This window comes from Dromiciops gliroides, chromosome 5 (assembly GCF_019393635.1).
Source record: "Dromiciops gliroides isolate mDroGli1 chromosome 5, mDroGli1.pri, whole genome shotgun sequence".
In the NCBI taxonomy this organism is placed as follows: Eukaryota; Metazoa; Chordata; class Mammalia; order Microbiotheria; family Microbiotheriidae; genus Dromiciops; species Dromiciops gliroides.
This window is the reverse complement of record NC_057865.1, coordinates 272,422,854-272,450,205: the sequence shown is the minus strand read 5'-3', so window position 1 is coordinate 272,450,205 and position 27,352 is coordinate 272,422,854. Positions and strand designations below refer to the sequence as shown.

General features: G+C 39.9%; 1 protein-coding gene across 3 annotated transcripts in view; it reads left to right on the top strand.

The window, feature by feature from the left end:
• The window catches only part of NTN4 (netrin 4), a 243,612-nt gene that overhangs the window by 159,644 nt on the left and 56,616 nt on the right, over positions 1–27,352 (top strand). For all 3 annotated transcript variants that reach the window (XM_043968630.1, XM_043968629.1, XM_043968628.1), the window contains one exon: positions 3,266–3,544. In XM_043968630.1, coding sequence (XP_043824565.1) covers positions 3,266–3,544 — 279 coding nt within the window. The remainder of the gene's footprint in view (positions 1–3,265; positions 3,545–27,352) is intronic.

Here is a 27,352-nt window from a genome sequence, read left to right as displayed (position 1 = left end):
TCCAGCAAAGGAGCCTGAGAAGGAACAGTCAGACATGAGGAGAATCAGGAGAAAGCAGCGTCACAAAGGAGAGAGGAGTAAATACCTATCCAGGAGAAGAGGGCATGATAAACAATACCAGCGGCTACAGACAGCTCAAGGATAAAGACTGAGAAAAAGTTCATTAGAGGCAATTATGAGATCAGGGACTACTTTGGAAATAACAGTTCCAATTGAGTGATGAGGTCAGAAGCCAGATTTTAGATTTATAAATCCAGTAAGAGGAGTTAAGGCACCAAGTATAGACAGTTTTCTCAAGGAATATAGGTGTATTTATGGACTGCAGGAACCAGCCAATAGATTAATGAGAGAATGAGGGTAATAGTGTGGGCAATCTGCTGAAGAAAGAATGGGATGGGGTCACGGAAGCATGTAAAGGGGTTTGTTCTGGTAAGGAGAAGGGTCACCTCTTCTTGTGAAACAAGGGTAAAGGAAGAGAGAGTGGAAGGAGAAATCTGAGTGATATGAGTTTGAGAAGTTCCCAATGAATGTCCTCATTTTTTTTTCAGTGAAATATTCACTTCAATTTAGTAAACATTTATTAAGTGCCTACTATGTGCCAGAGACTGTTAAACAGCTGGGAATACAAATAACAAAAAGAAAGATAGTACCTGCCCTCACCGAGTTTATGAAATTATAAGGAAGTATAATTATGGGATTATAAAGAAGTTGGAAAGGGAACGGGGGAAGGACACCAGAAGGTACCTGGCCCCAGGGGCATCCTGTTCTGTGGAGTTCAAACCAAGCAAACCTACTGGTGAAAAGTGGAGTTAGTTGGAAAGTTCAGATCCTAGCCTTATATAAAGGAAATTTGGGGGTGGAGTTTAGAGCTCTGCCCTCTAATCTGAGAGGAGAAGAGGCTAAGGGAGGTGGAAGGTGTCGAGAGTTCAGACTAAGCAGAACTTCACATTGAAAGTGAAATGAGGGGGCAGCTAGGTGGCGCAGTGGATAGAGCACCGGCCCTGGAGTCAGGAGGACCTGAGTTCAAATCCGGCCTCAGACACTTAACACTTACTAGCTGTGTGACCTTGGGCAAGTCACTTTACCCCAATTGCCTCACTAAAAAAATAAAAATAAAAATAAAGTGAAATGAGTCAGAGGATGGGGAGCTTGAGAGGTTTGAAGAGAATGAGAAAAGCTGCTGTGCTGAATGTGTGGTAGGTGGGATAGTGAATCAATTCAAGTGTAAAAGGATTGCCTTGCCAAAGTGAGGACCCAGTATATATGTTATGTACATAAGATAAATTTGTGGTGGACTCAGTCAGTGTGGTTTCATAATTTTTCCCAGCTCAGTTGAACAGCATGTGAACAGGTAGAGAAGGTCAGAGTAATCCACGGTTGGGGTTTGGCAAGGCATGACCATTCATAGGACACATCCTAAGCCCAACTCATTGCCCCTCTGAGTTACTTGTACTGGATATAAATAAATACCCAGTGGCATTTTCCCTCCACATTTTTTTCCTTTATAAATTATTACATTGATTACTTTTGAGTAATCCTGAATCTCATTGAGGAGGTCCAATAAAATGATGAATCTTAAGAAACAAAGCATTACATCATCTGAAGATAGGAGCATGCCGAAGACCCCGCCATTTATAGACTCCCTTTCCATTTAGGCCATTCCTAAGACATCCCCCATGATGATGATAAACACCTTTATCAGAAAGCATACATTTTCCAATTTTATGCTTCAATTGGTAACAATCAGAGAATTAACAGTTAGCATTTTGGTTGTATGTATCAAAGAATCTTTGATTAGGGTTTGAGAGATTCATTATTGAAGGAATGCCTTTAAAATTGTGTTTTATTCTACCAACTCAAATTTTTGTGTTTGAGGAGGGGGCTAGCTGATTTGCTACTCCAGATAAGTCTATTACATGCCCCCTATGGTGATGAGACATTTGAATGTTTGCCGCAAAATTCACAGTTCTTTCTGTGCCTATATGACTTTGAGAAGAATTCCCAAAAACATAACTTTTTATGAGAGAAGAGAAAGGAAGTCTGCCAAATAACTTCTGAAGACTGTTGTCTTTCTGTCAATTAATGCCTTTTAATGAATGAGTGAATATTGAGATTAAAAGATAGTTTTGGGGGCAGCTAGGTGGCACAGTGGATAAAGCACCAGCCCTGGACTCAGAAGGACCTGAGTTCAAATCCAGCCTCAGACACTTAACACTTACTAGCTGTGTGACCCTGGGCAAGTCACTTAACCCTCATTGCCCCACCAAAAAAAAAAGAAAAGAAAAGAAAAGATAGTTTTATTGGCAAGGCTTGTTTAAATTTTCAAAGAAAATGTCTTTCTATGGACTTTATATATAGAATCAGAATAAACAAGCAAATCCACAACCAGAGCCATGACAGGGAGAACTCTCAAATACTCAAATGGATTGGGGATCCCATCCGTTCTGGTGTCCCCTTCAAGTACAGGTCTTAGATCATCCATGCTGGCCCATTCTGAGAGACTCTTGTCCATGTCCTACCAAAAGTTTATATGTGGGTGATGAGAAGGAGAGAGGTGGTCCCCCAATTGCAGTGGCCTCTGTGCTTTCTCTTTAGGAGAAAGTGATACCAGTGCTTCATCCCCCCTCCCCCTCCCCGCCTACCTGTCATCCTTCAGGCTTGCCAGTGGAAAGGGTACTTAACGGTATTTGGAGAAGGTAGACCTGGGTTTGGATTCCAGCTCTGATACTCACTGTCCAGGGATTTGGGACAGATCCGTTACCTTTGATGGTCTTCAATCAAGGACAAGTATTTATTAAGCATTAGTTTATTTATTAATTATTAACCTGCTAGATTCTTGACACTACTGGACACTGGGGACACAAATATAACGAATGAAATAATGCTTATTTACAAAGTGTTTACATTCTAATGGAGGAGACAACAAAGCATCAGTGTCCTCATCTGTACAATGAGTGTGTTGGACTAGATGGATGAGCCCCCAAGTCCCTACAAGCTCTAAATATTATAATCTTATTATAAATGTGCTACTTCAAAGATCTGTGTAGTGGTTCTCTCCCCAGATGGCATTCTCAGCCCCTATATGTCCCATTTACAGATGTTCCAGGTAACCCTATAAATCAAACCAGAACTAGGCTATCCAAACAGCGCAATGTTTTTAATAAGGTTTTGTGTGTACACAAGGTCTACCCATTCAAAAGGCTTCTGTCCTCCTGCTTTTTTCATTCCCTTTCTTTGCTCAGTTGCTGTGCCTTTGTCTTGACAGGTCATCTACAGAGCTCTGTCCCCACCACATTTTGCTGAGGATCCGTACAGTGCCAAAGCCCAAGAACAGTTAAAGATCACCAATCTTCGCGTACAGCTGCTGAAGCGCCAGCCTTGTCCCTGCCAAGGCAATGACCTAAACACAAAGCCCCAACATTTCACACACTACGCCATTTATGATTTCATCGTCAAGGGCAGCTGCTTCTGTAATGGCCACGCTGACCGCTGTGGGCCTGTAGATGGCTTCCGACCTGTCAAGGTGGCTGGAGCATTCCAAGTGGTAGGTATGCTGGGGCCTTGCTGAAGAAAGATCAAAAAGGTTACCGTGCTCAGCGGCCACGTGCTTTTCTGACATGTTGCACTCCTGGTGGTTCTTGTTTGTTTTCTGACTCATCAGTTGATTTCCCATTCCTATCCCCCTACCCCTCTGCCACTATTTCACTAATAAGGGCTATTAAACAAATAAAAGAAAAATGCCTTCAGTTCAACATTTAGGACAGTTAAACCTCACAGCCAGACTCTTCTTTTCTTTTTAGAATGCCTATAAAAGTAGAGTCTCGAAATGTCAAATTTAGAAATGATCTACAGATAAAAAAAGAAAAAGATGACTAATAACATGCTTTTGAAGAACAACACAAGCTAATTAGCAGTTAAAAATCACTATCTGTTGAAAAGGAGGGAGTACCTTTGTTAGGTAGATCTTACAAGTCATTAATGAGACATGAAACTTCAACTAAATTTTCAACCCATTGCACTCTGCCAGTGCAGATTAATAGAACTAATAAGCTTATTAATAATACTATTCCTTTTGAAATCATCTTTAATTTCAGGAAGCAGCTTGATATAATGAGAAGCATATTGGATTTGGAGTCAAGGGACCTGAGTTCAAATTCCAGTTTAGCTTCTTAATGTTTGTGTGACATTGGGGAAGTCACCAACCTTTCTGGGCCTCAGTCCCTCATCTCTAAAACTAAGGGATTGTTTTAAATGAGCCCTGAGGTTCCTTCCATCTCAGAATCTATGACAATAGCTTCTAAAATATATTTGGCCCTCTCAACAACTTGTGAGATAGATAAAGCAAATAGTGTCTCATTTTGACGAAGAAAAACTGTAGCTTTGAAAGATAATTTGCCCAAAGCCACATAGCTAGTAAGTGGCATATCCCAGATTCACATCCCGATCTATTGTACTTTTCAGCACACCATATTAGTCCTTTTGAGTTATGTTGAGATTAAGAACAAGGAGGCTAGACAGGTCAACTCAATTAAACATTAAGTGCCTATTATGTGCATCAAGTGTCCACCTGGTATTTTCCTTGCTTGGTACTGGTGGTATAATGAGAGAAATTTATCTACTTAGTTACTTCATCCTTTCTGTTTTTCCTATTAAGGCAACAATCTGCAGACATTAAGAATGTTTTGAGGAAAATGCTGAGATGGTTTAAATCCGTTTAATTTTTCAGGTGCAGATAGAGGAATTCTATACCAAAAACTAAAATGGTTCCTTGGTCTTTGAGGAACAGGGAGAAAGGAAGAGGTACCACAGAACTCAACAGGAGTAGATATTTTGAAAATTTTCCAAAAGGAGTGAAAGATGGGTTCTGCCAAGTACAGACCAATGGCTTTGATTCCCTATCTCCAGTAAATCCCAAATTGTTAAACAAGGGAGGAGATACTTATGCTGTTTCCTGCCTGGATCTGACCACATTTGGAATGTTAGGCTCAAGCTTGGGGATCATGTCTGAGGAAGGATTGATGGAAGGAACTGGGATAGTTCACTTTGAGAAGATATGGTTACAAGGATTTGAGGGCCTGATTGAGAAAAGGGGAGGAGACTTATTCTGCTTAGACTCAGAAGACAGAACTAAAAGCTACAAAAGGAAATTTCAGGGAAGCCGGCTGGACACCTGAGTCAGAGCAGGGAGAAGATGGACGAGAGGCCAAAGTTTGGCCTCTGTAGATAGCAGCTGCCTTTGTCTCTCTTGAAAGATCCCTACTGGCTGGGTTTGGGGTTGGAGAACTGCTCTGGTTACTTTTGATTCCTATCTCAAGAGCTCATAGCATTTGTTTTTTCTGAATTGTGAAGGTTTAGGATTAAGCTTGGGAAGGGTTACATCTTGTTTTGTGTGAGATGTTTTTCTTCCTGTGGTAGCCTAAATAGGCAAAACTGCATACTGGAAAAAAAAATTATGTCAAATTGCTTTAATATGGGTGCAACCAGTAATGAAAAGGCATAGTTAAGCCACTTATTTTTAAAGTATAAATTACCAAAATCCCATTCTTTTGCAGCTGTGAACCCTATTACAAGTACATGGGTAATTTGCTACAACAAATTAAGTGGGTTTATAAATTGTGCCTAGAGAATAGAAAAGTGGCCTTTTAAGAAACATTATCGGGGGCGGCTAGGTGGCGCAGTGGATAAAGCCCCGGCCCTGGATTCAGGAGTACCTGAGTTCAAATCTGGCCTCCGACACTTGACACTTACTAGCTGTGTGACCCTGGGCAAGTCACTTAACCCCCATTGCCTCACTAAAAAAAAAAAAAAAAAAAAAAAAAGAAACATTATCATTCTAAAGTCCAGCTTGAGATTAGAAGGGAAAGTGGTCATTTTTATTTTTTTAAATGCAAGTTTGCCTATAATAGAAATTGTGTTTTAGAATGAACCCTTGACTTGATTTGTCACAACTTTTTTCTAAACTAGAGGCTGTAGTAATTGATTATGGAAATGGGAGGGTGTTAAATGTAATCATTTCTTTGGAAGGAAATTATACGTAGTTTGGTCCCCAAACTAGCTGACATTTCTCAGTACTTTTCTCATCTCTGTGCAGATATGTTAGATGAGTGATGAAAACCTCCATATAATAGATGAGAGGTATCAGAAAAGAAATTATAATTAAGAGGAACCTGAAGACCAGTAGAAGCCACTTGGAGATTGCCGGGGTATCTCTGCTGAGCCACATTTTCCCCCTGGCTCCCTGCCATTTCCCCAGGTCTGCTCCAATACTTCCTCTATGCCGTGCCCTTTAATACCTCATCTGTTCCCTGATTCCCTCCCTCCTAAACCCCCTCAAATCAAAGGGGCACAGAGTAAGCACTTACTAAGTGCTTGTTTTTTGTGTTTTTCTTTATCATAAAATATGTTATTATTTTCTAGTTACATATAGAGATAGTTTTCAACGTTTGTTTTCATAAGATTTCTAGTTGCAGATTTTTCTCCCTCCTTCCCTTCCCTCCCCCTCCCCAAGACAGCCAGCAGTCTCATAGAGGTCATATATGTACAATCATATTAAACGTATTTCTGCATGAGTCATGTTGTGAAAGAAGCAGCAGAGCAAAAATAAGTGCTTGTTGACTGACATGCTTATAAGAGAAATTGGTTTGTGGCAAGGAAATCTTACGCTGCGAGTTCAGTCTGTTTGGGTGAATTGATTCTGGTTTCTTTCTCTTTTCCAACAACTGTAAAGTATACCAGCTGTTGGATAATGGAGGTTAATAAGAAGGACCGTGAAGTGTTTCATTAAAGCACCATTTGGCTAGTGGCAGAGAAGTGTTTAAAAGTGTTGAGCTGAGACACTAAAGAAGGATGGAGTAAGTTCAGTGTGACCATAAGTGAATAATAAAAGAATAATGCTATTTTGACTGATGCTCCAGGTTTGCAAGAGGAAACTAAGAATAAGGGAGCTATATCATGGGACTAAATGGAAATGCTGCAGCTGCCCAGCTGTGCGATGATTGGTATCAAAACCTTTCATACAAATTTAGAACAAAAGTCTGCCCCATCTAGCCCACTGACTAAAACAGAATTTCTCTGCTATTTTTGCCTAAATAATGTCATGTTTCTATAAACTGAAAAAAGGTTTGAATTTTATATTTGTCAGTTCCATTTTTCATTTCCCTAATGAATTATCATTAATTAATAATCAATGATTTAGTAAATAAATCAAAATGATAGTTTTATATATTGTACCAAAATATGGTACAAAAATTGTAGTAGAATATTTAAAGTATTGGTGAAAAGCTTTGATGAAAGGGCCAGAAATTTTGAAAGCCTACAAATGTATATGAATCAGAATATATATTGTCAGAATTAAAATTTTTCCTTTTAAGGTAGTTAAATTGTATATACTTGTAAATGTGGAAACAAACATGTACAAATCATTTCCAGTTCTTTTCACCACAAAAAACACATACTGTAATTATTATACAGTAGATAAATATCTTTTAAAAGTGATTCTTCTTGCTCCCAGTATTCTAGGAAAGCATGCAAGCATTGGAATCAATTAACACTCAAAAGTTGATGAATATGCTTTTCGTCCCTTCTCTGTTCCCTAGCTTAACCTCTAGGGGCAGCTGGGTGGCACAGTGGATAGAGCACTGACCCTGAAATTGGGAGGACCTGAGTTCAAATCTCACTTCAGCCACTTATAAGCTGCATAACCCTGGGAAAGTCACTTAACCACAATTGCCTTAAACATCCAGGGCCATCTCTGGTGGTCATTATGTGTGTGTGTGTGTGTGTGTGTGTGTGTGTGTGTGTGTGTGTGTGTGTGTGTGTCCTGCCACTGGACCCAGATGGCTCTGGAGGAGAGAGTGAGGTTAGTGACCTTGCACAACCCTGCCTCACTTCAATCCAATTCACTCTAAGTCATGATATGATCCCGATGTAATGATCCTCTTTGAAAATGAACGACAGAGGGCGGCTAGGTGGAGCAGTGGATAAAGCACTCACCCTAGTTCAGAAGGACATGAGTTCAAATCTGGCCTCAAACACTTGACACTTACTAGCTGTGTGACCCTGGGAAAGTCACTTAACCCTCATTGCCCTGCAAAAAAAGAGAGAGAGAGAGAATGAAGGACAGACAACAACAGCTTAACCTCTTATAAAACTGTACAAAGAGTACAAATGAGAAAGAAAATTGAGAGGCTCAAATACTTCACAAAATACATCATTGAAAGTTGAACATCTCTTTCTGTGCCTATCACCCATGATAGATGCCCCTGATGTGCTTTATAGTAAATGCACCAATGGGATTTCCAGAGCCACCATCCTTTGGTCTAGCATCAACAAGATTTTAATTTGGGATGAAAGATATCTATAATCCCCAGTAGTTCCGTTGCTACTCTATGATATGGGACAGCGCCTCACAACATGGTGTCACTGCAGAAGTGTCTTTGGAGAGAGCACTGGACAGAGAGGGAGTGAGGACACGAGTGTTCTAGTCCCACTTCTGCCCTGTGGGATCTCGAGCAAGTCACTTCACCTATAAATGGGATGGTTGAAGCAGATGATTCTTAAGCATCCTCTGAAGTTCTCTGACTTTACAGAAAACATCCAGAATTCTGTTTAGGGAGAGTCAACCTCTCCTCCGAGCCTTATTCTCCATCTAGTTCAGGATTGTGATCTTACTCTACGAATGCTCTTCTACCATTTGACCACTGAAGAGTTAACCATGCCCAGCGAATTGCAAAGAATATTGATTCTACATTACAGCCCATCCAGTACAAGGGAAGCCTAATAAAATAAATTAATAGCCTTCCATTTAGTATTTTATGGCCACACTTCCTTAGGGATCTACTATGTTTTGTAGAGTCATAGAGTGTGTTTTTGTCATGACAGAAATCTCCTAAAATAACTCTTCACTTAAGGTCTGGAGAATAGGGTTATAGAAACTGAATTGTGATTTTGCACATCACACATGTATCTCACAGCAGAGTTCTCTTCAAAGAGTGACCTTGGTGCATTTAAGTGTTTGTTTATAGGCCTTTCATTGTTTAATCAAGAGGCTTAGAAATAAATGACGTGAAAGCCAAACCGCTAATGGTACCAGTAGTTGAAGATCAATTATTGTGAGGTATCTTTCAAGGTTTAATGGAAGTCAGTACTAGAATAATCCTTTAATAAGCAACAGTCCAAGTTGGCCTTTGGGCCTATTGTAGCCAAGACCCAAAATGCCTAATTCTTGAAAAACTGGGAAGGAACACTCCCACCCCTGCCCCCTGCACTCTACAGTCTGGACAAACCGAACGACGAGCTGTTTCTGGATTTCAACAGTTCATTTCCCATCTCTGTGTTTTGCACAGGCCCTCCTCAGTTCCACCTCTTTTCTTGGTTCAGTTCAAGTACCACCTCTTTAGACAGCCTTCCCCAGCTCTCCCACTACAAGAGTTCTCTCATCGAATATGAATAGAGCACTTCGTCTCGATCTCTTCTTTGACCCTATCCTTCCCTCCCTGCCTTAGATTAGATGTACACAGGATATGTTTCCCCTGGTACAATATGAACTCGTTGAGCACAGGGGCTGTTTGATTCCCCGTTCCAAGAACAGTGCCTTGTGTGTGTAGTAGACACTTAGTGCTAATCAACTTGAATGGAATTGGAGATCTGATTTGCAATTCACAACCCCAGGTGCCATCCTGGTAGAGTAGTTCATTTGTCTTTTGCCAGGTTTGCTCAAACAGAAGCTCTTCTGGCTTATGGTCTCAACTACAGTTTGTTCTGATGCCAATTATACGACAGCCAGTAAACATTTAGGAGAAGAGAATGCTGTGATTGGGTCTCGTATTCCTCCCAGCAAGTGCACAGTAGAGTGAGCCATTACCTCATGTTTCTTCATGCCAAACTCTTCTTTATATACTCCAAGTCCACATTCACTTTTTAATAATAGTATTACTGTATTTTGCTGATCAGTGTTAAATGTGTGCCTTCTCCATTAGTTCACAAAATCTATCTCCAACCACTTATATTTGGCACAGTGAACTCATAACTTTGTGAAATTGTCTTGGCAATATTAGAAAGCTCAAAGTCTGTTTTGGTATTAAGGCTCTTAGTAATGGTATGTTTATCAGTGTAAATACTTCAGTAAAATAAAAAGGTATCTGTTGCTAGAATAAGAAGAAACTGATTGTCTTGGGTTAAATCATAAACAGAAACATTATTAAAATGTAGGCAGAGTAATAGATAAAGCAGTCTGGGAATCTTTCCTGCTTCCTCAGTGAAAGAAAGTACTTATCTAAATAAAAATATAGTCTCAAGGACAAAAAAAAGGAAATCATGTTTTTCACTTAAACCATTTTATTTTATAGGGTTTAGAATTGAACAAATCAGTGACCATTTGATTGGTAAGTTTGTTTCATTGATAAAGATTAATTTCAAAGATGTTTGATAAAACTCTGTATTTCACAACAATAATGTGGTGTTGATTATTTCAGGGTAGCTCATCCTATTAAATTTCTATCAAGTAAATCTTATGCATGTATACTTACTTATGCAGCATATAGTATTGTATTGATCAAATAGCATTTATTGGATCTCATATGTTCTGTGAGAGAGTAACAATTAGGTCTCTGACACAGCTAAGGGGACGGGCTCTCCATATCACTGAAACAGAGGTCGTTTCTCAGATAAGTCAGTAGAGCAAGCTTTAAATGTAAGCAGACAGCATTAGAGGTCCTGGTTGATCCCCAATGTTTTCATGGAATCAGTGTCCTGTCTAACTTGGTCCCAGCCTTTGTTAAGGCTCAAGACTTAGAACTGATGAGAGTCTTCTCAGACGCTGGTCAAGGTACCTAGTTCCAGGACTAGCCAACTAACAACAGTCCATGGATGAAGAATTAACATTGGGTCAGTCATAACAGTCCAAAAATATCAAAGGACTAGATATGGAAAAGAACTTAGGGGTCACATAGTCTGACCCTCTCATTTTATAATGTGGGGATAATTTACAGATCAGGAAACCTAAGCTCAGAGAGGTTAATTAACTCCTTCAAGGTCATACAATTAGTCCCAGGTGCCCATCTCTACTTCCAAGGGAAAAGAGTGGCTTTTGGAGAGAAGGGAGACTAAGCAGAATGAACAGTTGGCCATACAGAAGGTGCCAAAGAACGGGATTTGGTTTTCTGGATTATGGCTCAGGATATCAGAATGATGGACTGACATTCTAAATGTCTGACACAAAATAGCTCTTAACTGAGACAAAGCATATTGTATGAGCCTTGAAGAAAAAATAAGTTTGGCCTGAGTCTTAGTCATCTCATTAAGAGGATTTTAAATGTTAAGTGAAGAGGAAAGGAAAGCAATACCCCAATAAAACTATAAAACCAAACATTATAGAGGATGTCAGTATGACCAAGAAAGAAGACTGACAATGAAGAAAGTGCCCAGTAACACAGGAGGAAATAATTTTGAAGAGGGTAAGAAATACCCACATCCTTGGATAAGCCAAAGTGCCACGTATGGGCACTACAACAAACTTGAAACTTTAATTAAAGGAGTTATTTAACTCCTTTAATTTAATGCTGCATGGGTGTCACTGAGATTTATTGTGTTGGGAATCATTACTGGAATGTGGCAAAGGGTATATGCACCTCCTTGTTCAAAAGAGACATCTGCTAGTACAGGGCAGCACTTTGTAAATAAGGGGTTTAAAAACTTAATGTACAAACAAAGGATGGGGTCTAGGAAAGGGGGTGGGGGCATGTGGCTTAATAGCAGTTCATTGTAAAAAAGAAGTAGGATTTAGCTGACTGCAAATTTAGTATGATGTAGCTGCTCAAAGAACCAGTGCAGGACTTGTCTGCATTAGTAGAAGTGTAACATTCTGACCATTGAATAGTTCCTCTGTCCTCTGCCTTGTTTAGACCATATCTGTAACATTGTGTTCAGTTCTGGGTACCAGTTAAGAGGGGCACTAATAAACTCAAGTACATCCAGAGCAGGGTGACCAGGATTACAAGGGAACTCAAAACTGTGCTATGTCGTGAAAGGAACAATTGAATGAAGTAGTGATGATCAGCCTGGAGGAGAAAAGACATAAATGAGACACAATAGCTCTCTTCAAGTATTTGAAGGACTGTCGCGTGGAAGAGAGATTAGACATATTCTACGTGGGGTCCAGAGGGCAGAACTGTGAAACAATGGATGGTAGTTACAGGGAGCTCAATTCTGACTCAATTTAAGGAGGAACTTTCTAACCCTCAGAATTATTTTAACATGGGACAAACTGCCTTGTTTAGATAATGAGTACTCCCATTGCTGAAAGCATTCAGGCAGCAGCTGGATGGTCCATTTTTTGTGGGATGGATTCTCTCACTTGGTAGAAGGCTGAATTAGACGACCTTAAGGGACTCTTAAAACTTTAAGATCCTATGATTTGCCTTGTAACAATTTTAAATAATGGACGTACTTTACAAACTGATATTCCTGCATGAATGACATGATCAAAACTACATGACCGGGGCAGCTAGGTGGCGCAGTGGATAAAGCACCGGCCCTGGAGTCAGGAGTACCTGAGTTCAAATTCGGCCTCAGACACTTAACACTTACTGGCTGTGTGACCCTGGGCAAGTCACTTAACCCCAATTGCCTTACTGGGAAAAAAAAAAACTACATGACCCAATGACTATTAAAATACAAAGGTAATCACGCAATAACGAAATTGTCCATAGCAAGGTGATGGGTAATGTAGCTTTCTTTTACATGGAAAATAAACTTAAGAAAAAACTAGGTTAGCAATGTTTTATTCATGTTTAAGAGTAAAACTAGCTTAAATTGATTACATATCACTATAGATACTTTGAGTACCCCACTAATGGTTGGTACAACACGAACCATTTTAAACATCACAGATGGAAAGTAGAGGCAAATCAGATAATTCAAGCAAAAATAAACCTATTACTGATGGGAAAATGGAATTTCCTTTGTTAGCCTGTTATTGATTGCTTTTCTATATAACTTGAATTCAGGGGATGATGATGGATCAGTCTCATACCTACTGCCTAGTTCTATTAGAACCAAAGATCAAATTGAAAATAGGAAGAAATCATCAATTCCCTCCTGAAAAACAAACAAAATGATAGATCTTAGAAAACAGTATTCCAAAAAGTCAACTATAACTTGCCCTGCCAAGATGAATATAATCCCCAGAAGGAAAAAAGAGTGGCTCTTTAACGGAATAGAAGACTTTCAAGAAAAGATCAGAGCTGAATAGGAACTTTGAAATACAAACACAAGAATCCAGAGAAACCCAGAAAGGTAAATTGGAAGGAACTAAATGATGATGTAGTGCTAACATTCTAATGGGGAAAAAGAAACAAGTGTCTTCAAAGGATATTGAGTTAAATAAGAAAAACAGAGGACCAAGAGGTGGATTGAGGGTTTTAATAGGGGGAATAGAAAGAAAAGTAAAAAGAATATACTAATGTTAAAAGGAGGAAGAAGGGGTAGGGGTAGAGCTTGTTGTTAACTGGGATGTGTGAGGAAAATGTGCTAACATGGAGGAAGATATGGGGAGCAAGTATTAAATGAACTTCACTCTAATCTGAACCAGACAAAGGACTTTGGGAAACACACACACACAATCAAACTCAACACAGATAAACAAGTGGGGATATGGTGAAGTTGTTTTGAGAGGGAGTATAATAATATGGGAGAAAGAATGTTCACAAGCAAAGCAAACCTCCTGATCCTACAGAAGGAATTAAACGGGGAAGGCAGGGGGAGAAAGGCAAAGAAATAGAATCTAAGAGAGTGTCCTTCACTTGGAGAATGACTAAACAAATTGTTATGGATCAATGTAATGGGAAATTATTGTACCATAAGAAATTATGAAAGAGGCGATTTCAGAGACTCTTAGGTAGTGTGAACTCAAGCAGTGTGAAGTGGGCAGAACCCAGAGAACAATCTGTGCAAGAGCAACAGTATTGTAAAGAAAAACAACTTTTAAAGACTTAAGAACTCTCATCAAAGCAGTGACCAACCATGTCTCCAGAAGACCTATGATAAAACATGTTACCTGATGGACTCAGGATGCAAAAAGAGACATGCAATTTTGGAAATGGTCATTATGTGCATTTATTTTGCATGACTATGCTTATTTGTTACAAATTTTATTTTTTGTTTTCTTTCAGTTTTTAATTCAAGGATGGTGGCAGGGAAGAAGGAGGGAATTTAGCCATGGGAATACCAAAAAAGTAAACCACTGAGACATTTTTTAAATGCACCAAAAAAGAACAGGAGGAAATTCAGAAGGAAGCACAGACAAGTAGAAAAGTTTTGAAAGTAAAATGTGGGATTTATTGTATACTTTTAAAAAAAAAAAGGAAAGAATGAAATGGAGATGTATGGTTTCATATACAAGCCTCTTTTATGTACTTTTTTGGTATTAAAGTTAAAAAATAAAATGAAAATAACCAACAGTGTCAGATGCAGAAGCTATGCCAAGGAGAAAAGATCATTATCTTTCACAATTAATTAAGAGATCATTGGAAAGAGCAGTTTCAGTTGAGTCATGAAGCTGGACAACATTGAAAAAGGTTGAAGAGTAAATGAGAGCAGAATAAGTGAAGGCAGTAAATGTAGACAGTTTTTTCTAGGAGTTTGTGTGAGAAAGGAAGTAGCGATATAGACTGGAGCTCAAGGGAATATTAAGGTCTAGTGAATGTTTTTAGGGATAAGGGAAACTTGGGAATGTTTGAAGGAAAGAATCAGTATACCTTCAAATTTCTTAATGAGAAAGTACTTAAATATTTGTATATATATAGAATGTATGTACATACACATATAATTATATGTATATATCACACATTTTATTTATCTATGTGTATATGTAGTATACCTTGTGGAATTTTCAAAGAATCTGTCTTTTCTCATAAATTCTGAAAAATTTTGATTCCTTTAGAAGTCCATACTAGAAGATTACATGACACAAAACTTTTAGAAGCCATAGAAGTTATTGCCATGGTGCTCATTGTGACAAACCTTTGTTAGATAACCCAAAACTTAATTGCCCTCCTGAACCTTGAGAATAAGGACAAAATTGAGCTGATTAGTCAGTCATATTCCTAAAAATCTGGTGTAAAACAGAACAGTGGCTCATATGGCAACAGATGAGTATCTAGCATCTTATTTGTCTGTCAATCTAAAGCCTTCCTAAAAGCTGGCAAACAGCTAAGAATTTTCCAGAATAAGCATCTTATTATCAAAGTCCAGTAACTGAATTCACTTTATAAAAATAAATAGTTTGGAGATGATGAAAGATAAGAAAATGACTTTTTAAAAAAAAACAATCTGAAACGCATGCACTCCCAGATCTTGACATATGTCTTTATGGTAATGTAATGTGGAAAGCACTTTGTAACTGTAAGACATTCTAGAAATGAAAACTATCATTCCAATCTCAATTATCAAAATTACCTTTTTATAAGTCAGCATTTCTAACATTGTTTCTTACTCTCTACATGAGCATACTTAGTTATCAAGAATGTGTTTTACAAGACTCACCAAGAAATAAGCAAATTTGTGATATGAAAAGAAGCTTTTGAATGAATGAATTCAGAGACAAAGACTGCAGAAGAAAACATGCCCTAGCAACTGGCTTCTTGTATAATACTCAGTGGCTCATTTATCTTAAACAAGTCAACTTTTGTAACAGCCTTTGCACAGTATAGAATACTTAGTGACAGCCAAACAGAGCTGTCAAGAAAAAAAGGAAAAGAGTGGAAAATGTGAGCTAGAAAGGAAAAGAAAAACATTGTGAGGGAATACAAAATAGTGTGTGACCACAAATTTTTCTTTTAGACAACCCAAAGTATGTGAACACAGTGAAAAAGTGAAGGTTTCCATGTTAATGGAGAAAATATACTTAGGAATGCCCCCACAATAACTTTAATGGCTTCTACCTTACTCCCAGATCATTAAAAAATGCCTTTTATTCCTCAAGACATTGAGAATAAAACCACAAAATCTTCCCCCAATCTCTTGTCAAATATTACCTGTCAGATTCAGTGGTTGCTTACAGAATGACTTGTACTAGACTCTTCCTTCTCTCAGTTTCCTAAATTCTTTCTTAATAAGTTCCAGGTTGATGACTATAAATAGATTATATATTGTTGCTGTCATTTTTTATCATTTCCACAAGCTTATTCAGTATAAATGGGCTACATTGAAATAGAAGTTGTCATGGTTCATGTTTGCCCACTTAGGAATGCATACCCTAAAAGGTCCTTAATGTGTCTTGTAGGTGGTAGTGGGAGACAAAAATCTTCCTGCTGACATCACTCCTCTGCGATGGAGGCTTCTGGTATTTTGGGAGTCTCTTGGGAGTTCTATTCCCAGCCTTGCCACTGAATGGCTTTGTGACCTTGAAAAAGTCAAAGGAATATGAAAAGACAAGCAGAAGGGGGAGCATGAAAACAACCCTTAGCTGAGATTAAATAAAAGGAGCAGAGAGACATGGATTGTAATGATCATTGTAGTAACTATTTGAGTAACTTGTCATAGGGAGTGAGGCATTTGAGTTAGGGGGGAAAAAAATCAAACTCCTTAACCAAGTTTATAGGCCACTCTGGTGAGCCTGTAAAAATTGCAATGAATGCTGGTAAGCAAAGCTGCCACAAAAATTGTGAGACCTACTAATCCCCTAACTTTAGCCTCACCACCTTGCACCAATGTTGATATTTAGACAAGGGGAGGAGGATGGAGACTATATAACTTCCCAACATATTTTCAAATGCAGCAATCCAGATTCATAGGTTCAGAGACTGAAAGCTGTAAAGGATCTTAGAAGGAACCAAGACCAACCCCTTATTTTGTAGTTAAGGAAACTGAGACACAGGGAAATCAAATAATTTGCCCAGAGTCACACAGCTAGCAAGTGTGCAAAATAGAATTTAAGCTCGAGTCTTCTAATTCCAAGTCGAGGACCCCTTCAGCCTCACCACCCCCTAAGTTTTGCACATTGACCTTCCCAACTCCATGGCAAAATATGACCATAAATACAGCCCCCTCTTACATGATCCAGTGTCCTAGAAAACACAGTTGCACACCCAAGAGAGCAGCCCCACAAGATGTCAAGGACATAATTGTCACTTGTCAGTTGAATTTTAAAATGTGCAAGAAATAGTGCTGGGCACTGGATTTTTTAAATAGTGCCTTCCCTCAAGGAGCTTACATTCTACTGAGGTGATACAGTCTTGCATATAAATAATTCTAGGATCCTAAGAGACAGAGATGAGGTGAGAGAATATTCCAGGCATAGAGCAGGAGATTCAGCCGCAAAGTAGAGAAGCATTAGACAATGAGGCAATACTGTCAACTGGCATTAGGAGCAGCTGGGTGGCCCGGTGGATAGAGGGTGGGGCTTGGAGTCAGGAAGACTCATCTCCTGAGTTCAAATATGGCCTCAGACACTTACTACCTGTGTGACCCTGGGAAAGGCACTTCACCCAGTATGCCTCAGGTTCTTCATTTTTAAAATCAGCTGGAGAAGGAATGGCAAACCACTCGAGTACCTTTGCCAAGAAAACCCCAAATAGGGTCACAAAGAGTCAGACACAACTGAAAAATGATTTAAAAACAAACAAAATCAACTAATATTAACCTTAGGTCAGAAAAAACCCAGTATCATGAGTATCTTGGGATTTTAGTACTATGCACAGAGGCAGTCAGAATTTTCAATAGATGCCATGTCATCTGAAATCTACATGGGTGTGCTATGTGATTGAAATTCAGAATGAATGTCATTGTACCTCAGTTACAATACATGATGCCTGGCAACTGTCATTTACTGGCTTCTTAATTCATGAGTGCTACTAGCTAATTAGGGCATTTTTTTAAAATGGGGGAGTGGGGTGGAGGTGCCAGAAATCTGTCAAACTCAGAGTCAGGTGGGTCACAGGCCTAGTGATTTAACACTGGTAATTTACCAAACATATCACACACATATATTACAGAAGCATGCTTGTTCTCTAGGCTCATATTATTAGATACATATGCGCATTATGTGTCTATGATAAATGTATGTATACAGGTGTGGGGTGTTTGTGTATATATATGTATAATGTATGTGTGTGTATATATATCATACATATATATGCATGTAGGACAGAAAAGGTACATGTGATATTCATATTGTAACAAACGCGTCATTATCAAATGTTTCCATATTCTTTGTGCCCAAGACCTGAGACAGTTCATTCCTGGCACACGTCTTAGCCCAGGGACATCATAGAGACATCCAGAGCAGCTACTGAATGTGAATTTCTGAAGCCACACTCCCTCATGACAGAGAGATCTCATTGAGCTCACTGTCCAGCCTCCTCTTGAGATAATCGGCTCTGCCCCAGTGGTTGGTTGTGCCAGCCTTGCAAACACACTAGCTCCCAGGGTCTGTTTCTCTGTGCTGCCTGCAGGAAGCCCCGGGGAGGGGGGACTGTCCTTGGGGCTCTTCTCAGCTGTTACTGCCCCTATGTCCCACAGCTCAGCTGCTCTGGCTACCTGAGTTCATCCACAACAAAGGTAACAAATGCAACACGCTCACCTAGTAACATAATACACAAAGAACAAATAAGGAACAGGTCTATGCAGTGAAGTAATAGCAAAAAAATCTCCCAAGTAAGCAATAGTGTGATCTTATCGAAATGTAATCTTCATAACCCTCCTGGGCATTACAGTTTTTAGTCCAGTGCTATTTGCATTTTTATGGCAGAAATATTTATTACAGTGCCCAGAGGGGAGATAAAGTGCTTGATGATCCTGAAAAAGAGGAAGCCACTAGAATTGAGTTCTTGAAAATGCAGGGTATTCAAACCTGCTTAGCTGTAATCATGGACTTTGAAATGGCATTTTTCAAAGTAAATCTTCAAGTAAACGTGATAGAAAGCCTCATTAGCTCACTTTATGTGGTAAGATGGGGCATGGCAGAAATATGATTTGTTAATTAACAAAATATGCGTGGAAAAGACAGTCTGACAACTGTGTTTTCCAAAAAAGGTAATATTTCTACTTGTGGGTCTCTAGCCATAAATTCAAGTAAGATCTTCAGCCCAGAAAAGGTAGGCCCCTTCTTTGCTCTCTTTAAGTGAACAAAGGGTTAAGAATACCTTTCTACAGTCTTCTCCTAGGAACACAGAATTCAAACTATACCCTACTCTAAAAATAGTTTTATTGAGGTATGTGTAAATTAAAAGTCAATGCAGGGGCAGCTAGGTGGCGCAGTGGATAGAGCACTGGCCCTGGATTCAGGAGTACCTGAGTTCAAATCCGACCTCAGACCCTTGACACTTACTAGCTGTGTGACCCTGGGCAAGTCACTTAACCCCAATTGCCTCACCCAAAAAAAAAAAAAAAAAGTCAATGCAATATTTTAAACCTTCTTTATCTATTATTTTTAAGTGGTGCTATTTGTTAATTTTTAAGTCCAAAAAAGTGCTGGCTTTAAATTGACTTGTTTTTTAAATCATACATATTGAGCAAAGTTTTCTCTGTCCTTGGGCAAGTTTTGACTGTCTTCATTCTTTTTGCTTTCTGCAGATAATAGTACTTTAAAATTTGCAAACTTCCAGGGGCAGCTAGGTGGCGTAGTGGATAAGACACTTCCTAGCTGTGTGACCCTGGGCAAGTCACTTAACCCTCATTGCCCTCCCCCCCAAAAAAATTGCAAACTTCTTTATATACATTATTTGTGTCTCACAACATCCCTGTGAAGTAGATACTTTAAGAATTATTCTTCCCATTTATAGATGATGAAACTGAAACTGAGAGGCATTTTATAGGTTAGGAAACTAAAAGTAAAAGAGGTTAAGAGACTTTTGCACAGTCATGGTGCTAATAATACAGATGGGATTTGAACCCTGGTCTTCCTCACTTCAAATCCAGCCCTTTATTCACTAAACCAGGGGTTCTTCACCTTTTTTTGTATCATGGACCCTTTCAGAAGTCTGGTTAAAACCTATGTACTCTCCCAGAATCTTGTTTTTAAATGCAAAATTTTAATACATAGGATAACAAAGGAAGCTAAAAATATAGAAATAAAAATTTTTTTAAGAGTTCCTAGACTCAGGGGCAGTTAGGTGGCGCAGTGGATAGAGCACCAGCTCTGGAGTCAGGAGGACCTGAGTCCAAATCCGGCCTCAAACACTTGTCACTTACTAGCTGTGTGACCCTGGGCAAGTCACTTAACCCCAATTGCCTCACCAAAAAAAAAAAAAAGAGAGAGTTCATAGACTCCCATTTAAAAACCTCTGCACTAAACTACATTACTCCCTGGGGTGGGCTGAGATAAATAGATAGATATAGGTTTAGATATAAATATATATACGCGTGTGTGTGTGTGTGTGTGTGTGTGTGTGTGTGTGTGTGTGTGTAAAACCAAACAACAATTTCAAGCACTCTAAATTTGTACCACTTGATTTGGAGTGGATAAAGAGCATGGGGTTTTTTGGTTTGTTTGTTTTGGGATTTTGTTGTTGTTGTTTTGGTGGAGAGGAAAAGATTGTACTATTTCTAAGCAACCTTAGAGATCCAGGTTTCCTATGCCAATAGTATTCACATATCAGATGAACTGACATTTGGGCATACAAATAAAAGCTTTGGGGCACACAGATGCTTGTACATGAACAAATAGAAATAAGCCAGCAACCTAAATCTGACAAGGGCTCATTTCAAATATTGGAGTATTCATGATACTATTGTTTGTCATCATCATCCATTATGTGAGAGGAAGTTCCTAAAATGTTGCCAATCTTATCTGTTAAGGATATTAATAGCTTATAAAGATATGGTGGGTTAATGGCCACAATAGGGAAGAACAGAGTGTAAATTCATTTATTAGGATCCTATTCACACTTCTTTTGTTAATATTTTTAAATAAATTTCATGTCTGTTGAACTGGAGCTTATAAATGCTTTCAGAAGGCCAGAAGTGCCCCTAAGAGACACTAAAATGTGTCACCTAGAACCAAAAAGCCCACTCCTTAAGTGGATTGTGGAATCTACCTTTAAGCTCACAAGACTGACCAGTAATTTGGATGGGGGCTGACCTGAACTTCTAATAGACCTCAAATAACAAACCGAGATGAGAATTATTCAAGCCTTCCTTACCCTGATGTGTGGACAAGGGCATCCTCGCAACAAATGTGCTACTTAGGAGATATACTATGGACAGTAGAACCTTTTAAAAAGCTAAACATTCTTCAGACATCCATTATGTGTGGGAAAGATGGTATACCATTTGGGGAGGTGGGTTCCATTTTTCCTGGCATATGTAGGGCAAATCTCAGTGGGTTAGAAGGGAGAATCATGCACCCAAATTCCCCCGTGTCTGCTTTTTATGGGATACTGAAAAATAAAATCCCAACTGGTTGGGTGTGGGGTTAATTTCAGGAACAGCTGCATGGGACTGCCCTGCCTCAGCTCTTCTTCTCTACTCAGGAATGGTTCTAGAGTGGCTCCATTCTTCAGTGCTCGCTCATAGAAAAGTTCTCCGACCTTCTGCAGACTCAGGCTCAGAATCTTCAGGCTAGAAGGAGCATCTTTGAGGTGATCGAGACCAAATGAGGAAAGTGAGGCCCAGAGAAGCCAAATAATCCATCAGAAAGGTGCATGCCTCTTTCACATGGCCTCTCAGCACAGTAGCTGAGCATTATTAAATCTATTGTTTGAACAAGAGGGCACAAGCTTGTAGGAATCTCTGTGTCATAACAGTTATAAAAACGTCTGAGAAGAAAGAGTCTCATTCCTAGAACCTCGTGTTAGAAGGGACCTTAAGAGCCCTCAGAGTGTAGCTTCCTACAATATATAGAAAAGGTCATTATCTAGCCTCCCTTGAACGCTCCCACTAGCAAAGGGCTTCCTCTTTTACAAGGCAAATCATTACATTTTTGAGCTATTTTATTCAAAAGGTACTTGCTGATGTGTAGAGAAATCTGATTCCTTTGCATTTCTACCCATTGGTCCAAGCTCTGCCCTCTGGAGCCACCAAGACTTAAGTCTAATCCTTCTTCCACTTGACAGCCCTTCAGAAATTTAGAGATAACTATCAACTCCCAACCCCCCCCCCAACTCTGTCAACCTCAAACCCACTCCCCCCCCCCAGTCTTTCTTTTTCCTTCAGGCTAAATGTAACCATTTCTTTCAACCACCCTCATATATGTTTTCTAGTCCCCTGGTTGCCGTCCTTTGGAATATTCCAATTTACCCATACCCTTCCCAGAATCGAGAGCCCATAACTGAACACAATATTCGGCTATAATAGTTGGCTCTCGCAATGAGTTCTCATTGCTTTCTATTCTAGTCAGACTAGGCTAATTGCTGTTCATAACATCCCCACCTCCATGCCTTTGCCTCAGGAGTCCTGTGGGGCTGAAAACCCTCCTTCTTCGCCTCTACCTTAGGAGAATCCCTAACTTCCTTCAGAACATAGCCTCACTACCATTTCTTTTTGTTTTTGTTTGTTTTTTGTTTTTTGTTTTTAGTGAGGCAATTGGGGTTAAGTGACTTGCCCAGGGTCACACAGCTAGCAAGTGTTAAGTGTTTGAGGCCGGATTTAAACTCAGGTACTCCTGACTCCAGGACCAGTGCTCTATCCACTGCGCCATCTAGCTGCCCCCTCACTACCATTTCTTAAAGGAGGCCTTTCCTCATTGCCCCAGTGGCTAGCTTCCTCACCCTCTAGAAATTACTTCGTTTACACTTATGCAGGAACAGGTTACATCCTCCTAGTAGAAGTCAAACTTCTTGAGGGCAAGGCCTCCCTCTTATCTTTGTGTACCCCCAAAGTACCCATCACAGTCCCTCCCCTACATAGAGTTGCTTCCCCATTGCTTGTTGAGTTGGCAACCCAGTCGTAGTCTGGCCAGAGCAGACTACTGTGGGACTCTCACCTCTCTTACATGGGACACCAGTCAGTAACGAATGGACTCTCCTGGCTTTGGGCAGGGAGACTTTCGACATCAACAGAGAAGAAGAAAGAATTCCTAGTCTAACAGGGTTTAAATAACTCACAGAGGGGGCAGCCAGGTGGCGCAGTGGATAAAGCACCGGCCCTGGATTCAGGAGTACCTGAGTTCAAATCCGGCCTCAGACACTTACTAGCTGTGTGACCCTGGGCAAGTCACTTAACCCCCATTGCCCTGCAAAAATTAAAAAAATTAAATAAATAAATAAATAACTCACAGAATATAAAAGAATGTTGGAAACAAAAGGGAATTGCAATCTGGCCATTCAAATAAGGCTGAAATTTTGCAGATAGGCAAGGAGTTCATCTTCAGTAGTTATGCTTAATAAGGCCAGCCCCAAGCGTTATTTACCTAACCCCATTTGCCTGGTCCTTCCCTAGTCTTGTGGACCAAACCAGACCAGTTTAGTATATTCAAGGTCTCCTCTTTTTGAAGTGTCTTTTTTTTCAATGAAGACCGAGTTTTACTTGCGCATTCTTCACGAGCACCAAATAGTGGGTGATCTCTCAAGCTTGAACAGCAATACTTGTATCGCTGAGGAAGGGTTTCTTGTTTAAAATACTCTAGGTAATGATTTACAGCTATTTTTGGTACCTTGTCAAAATGACAGCTCCCTGAATTTTTCTGTATGCAAAAAAATTTGCTGGGCAGACATTATTCAGACCCTGGGAGGTTTCTCCAAATCCTCAGCATGTGGGAGCAAGGGAATGCTCTGAGGTCCTCCCTGGGGGGTGGGAGTGGGGGAAGAGGGAGGGAAATGACCCGTCTTCAGCATCTCGTGATACATGTGAATGTTTGATGAGGTGACCCTCAATGTCTGGGATGTCTCTGGCCTCCTAAGCCAAGGAATTCATAGCCTAATACAAACCCCTGAGTAGAAAAAAGACTAGACAAATCCAAGATCAGAAATGGTAAAAAGAAAAAAAATGGAGGTGGGAAAAAGAGTAAGCTACTTTTTAAACCGTGATTACCATTTTTATGCCTTTGGAACCCATTCACGCTGCTGAGCCTAGACTGGAGAAAAGAAACAAAAAGAGAGAAGAAAGAGCAAATATAGAGGAGGACCCAAGGAAGAACCAAAGAAAGATGGATGTCACTCCCATGTTCAAAAACTTTCAATGGCTCTTCATAACAAAGTCTCGTTCCTTCATTCAATATTCATGGCCCTCCACTGTCTAATTCTAAGCTAACTTTCCAACTTTCCCAGTGACTCAACATGAACTCTCAGCACCAGCCAAACACCTTTTTAATTTCACCTTCATGCCTTTGCTTTCTTCATAACAGGCAGGATGCATTCTCCCTGCCCCATCCTTCAAGGTCTAACTCAAATTCTATCTTCTCTACCAAGTTCTTCCTTTTCCGAACTGCTCTACCATTGTTTTCTTCACTTATTTGGACTTTAACCACTTCTTACCTTGTGTTATTAATAAACTTCACTCGCATATGTGTCTTATTTCCCCAAACTGATTATAAGTTCTTTTTGGGCAGGGTCTGTGTCTTATACTTCTTTGTATTCCCCTTGTTGTTAATAAGTATTGATTGATTGGTTTTGGTCATATGGGGGGTCAGATGCTACTAGCAGTTGTTGGAGGCATTATTCCATAGTTCTATAAACTTATACAAAAGCATAACAAAAATTCAATTACTATTTATTAACTATGTGCAAAGTAGAAGCAGTGTCTACAGTGGAGTTAGGAGATACATAGTACCTCATGGGGTTGTAGTGAAGATGGAATGAGTAATATCTATAAAGTTCTCTAAAGCTTAAAGAATCATACAAATGTCAACTCTTATTACTTTCCCTTCATAAATAAGTCTTCTCAATAGAAAAAATAGCCATTGTTATGTATCCCAAAGCAACCTGATTCCATGGCAGATTCTATAACAACAGAATACAAGATACTTCCCAGTTTATTTTCTTGTACTAAAATTTTGTTGTATCAAGGATTTCTTGAAATGTGTCAAGGTGCTATATTGATTGGGGTGGGCTCCCTCAGAGCTCTACTTGAGATGAAAGGCAAACCAGCCTAGCCTGGGGCCACTTACCATGACAGTGACTCCCCCTCCCACTCTACAAGAATAAGACCAGTATCCATTAAATTAAGAAGGGTCTCTCTCCCCAGAAATTTAAAGAGGAGACACACTCTTCCTGGGACCCAGACCCTAAATGGAATAACACGGATGCATTCAAGTGCACAAGAAGGGGAGCAATCCCAACACGTGGGAATGGGAGTCCTTGGTTCTCCTTTTTATTTGAGGACTCTGCTGAGCTTAAAAAAAGAAGCTTGCTGAGCCCCATGGAAACAAGTTTCTAAGTCAGCCAGCCGGCCTCAAGTCCTTTCTAGGTTCTTAGACATAGGCAGAGGAAGAAATCGCCACTCAATTAGACCTGTTTCAGCTTGTGTTGCTTTTGCTGCTGCTCCTACCATCCATGTCCCCCTTACTTCCACCAGTGACTATCCCTGTGCAATGGGGCTTTCGCCCTTTCCCAGAGTTTGGCTGCTCCTCAGTAATGGGTCCTATGCAAGGGGTGGCAGGAAAGCTTCAGAGCCTTTTTTGTCAGAGGCAGCTGGCTGCACTGTGGATCATTCCCTTCGCAGATGCAGTCTGCCAGACACTTCTGTGACTACATCAAGTAACGTAACAGCTGTGTGTAACTAACCCTATGAAATAGTGTAGGTGACTTGGAAATCTTTTTGTTTTATAAATATTGCAGTTGTAATGGAATTTTAAGCACTGAGATTTGACTCATTTCTCTAGTGATAGAGGGACTTAATCAAGATACTTGAGATACATAATGTTTATTTATTCTATTTTTAACTTAGGTAATCACAACCCTTTCTCCTCCCTGGCACGCCCCATGGAGCATACCTGGCTCCCCAGAAGAAGGCTGAGGAGCTCAGTACTCAGCTGCACCCATACTTCACAGGGCATGGTCAAACCAGAGCACTTGGGGGAGGGGGTTTTCCTCCCCTGGATTACCCCCATTATATATTCTTCACCTGATTTCCCCACTTCTAAGATGTCCTCCAGTGCCCTTCCTAGGTAATGCCTTCTTTGATGCCCCTACCTAATCAATATGGAATAGATGTGGTTTATTATAATTTTACCCAGCCATTTCAACAGATTTGACACAACAGAGACTAATTTTTAAAGTACTTATTGAGCTCTGACTATGTGCAAGGTCTACAAGATCAAGGTGTCAAAACTATGTTCTTAGAGCATCCCTCCTTCCTCTACCCTTTCTGTCACTCTTCCCTAGCCACATAATCACATCTTCGGTATACCCAGTTCTTCAGACTTAGAGAAGAATTTCCTCTCAGTCTCTTTCTCCAAGATTCCCTTCTATTCAAAAAAAAATTGAATAATCAAGCCTAACGTAAAAGCATACGGTCTTTATTGAACAAATCCCTGGTACAGAAATAGTGTAGTGAGATAAATTAACTTCTCATTCCTCATAAAAGAAAAGGCTGAGTAAAAACAAAACTAATAGCAATAACAGGTCAAACCGCTTTGCAAAAATGGAAGAAGGAAAGACCTAGGCATGACTAGAAATTGCCTCCATGTTCTGCAGGGCAGTCTAGTTACTGAAAAACATGGAAACAAGTGGTACTGGACTTGGCCAGACCTGTACAGATAATGTTCCCAAACCCATGGGCACACCTAAGAAGAGGTTAGGTTCTCACTGGAAGACCTGTAACCATGGTGTGGAGGACCCGAGACCAAAGAAGAAAATTTGTACCTTAATGATAAACGACATTTATGCAGCCCTTTACTTTTTTTGGGGGGGAGGCTGTGATTACATTGGTCAAGGAAACTTCCAATGAAAACATTCCCTCTATCCAAAGCAGTACGTGCCCTGCAAGTTTTAGTTGTAGAGGGTTAGCTGGGGCAGTAACGGAGGACTTAGATGACTGGCTCCAAGTCACATAGCCCCGGCATGTGTCAGAGGTAGACTTGAACTCAGGTCTTTCTGCCAACAAAACCAACTCTCTCTTTGTTCCATCTTTTAGCTTTTCATGTATACAGCGAGGCACTTTGGCATGGATCGTCTCATTTAACTTTCATGGCCTGGCTAGTACTTAGCAGAAGAAGGCTCAGAGCCTCGTGTTAAAGTCATCCAAGCATTTATTAAGCACCAAGGCCTGTACAAACAGGATATAAACAGGACAAATAGGAGATGATCAGGAGTATGACACAAGCCTGAAGGAGGATCAGGAAGGGCTTCTTTTGGAAGGTGGGGGTTTAGATGGGGCTTGAAAGAAGCCAAGGGAGCCAGAAGGCAGAGATGAGGAGGGAGAGCGTTTCAGGCATGTGGCATCCAGAAGTGTCAATGTCTGGAGCTGGGAGTCGGAGGGT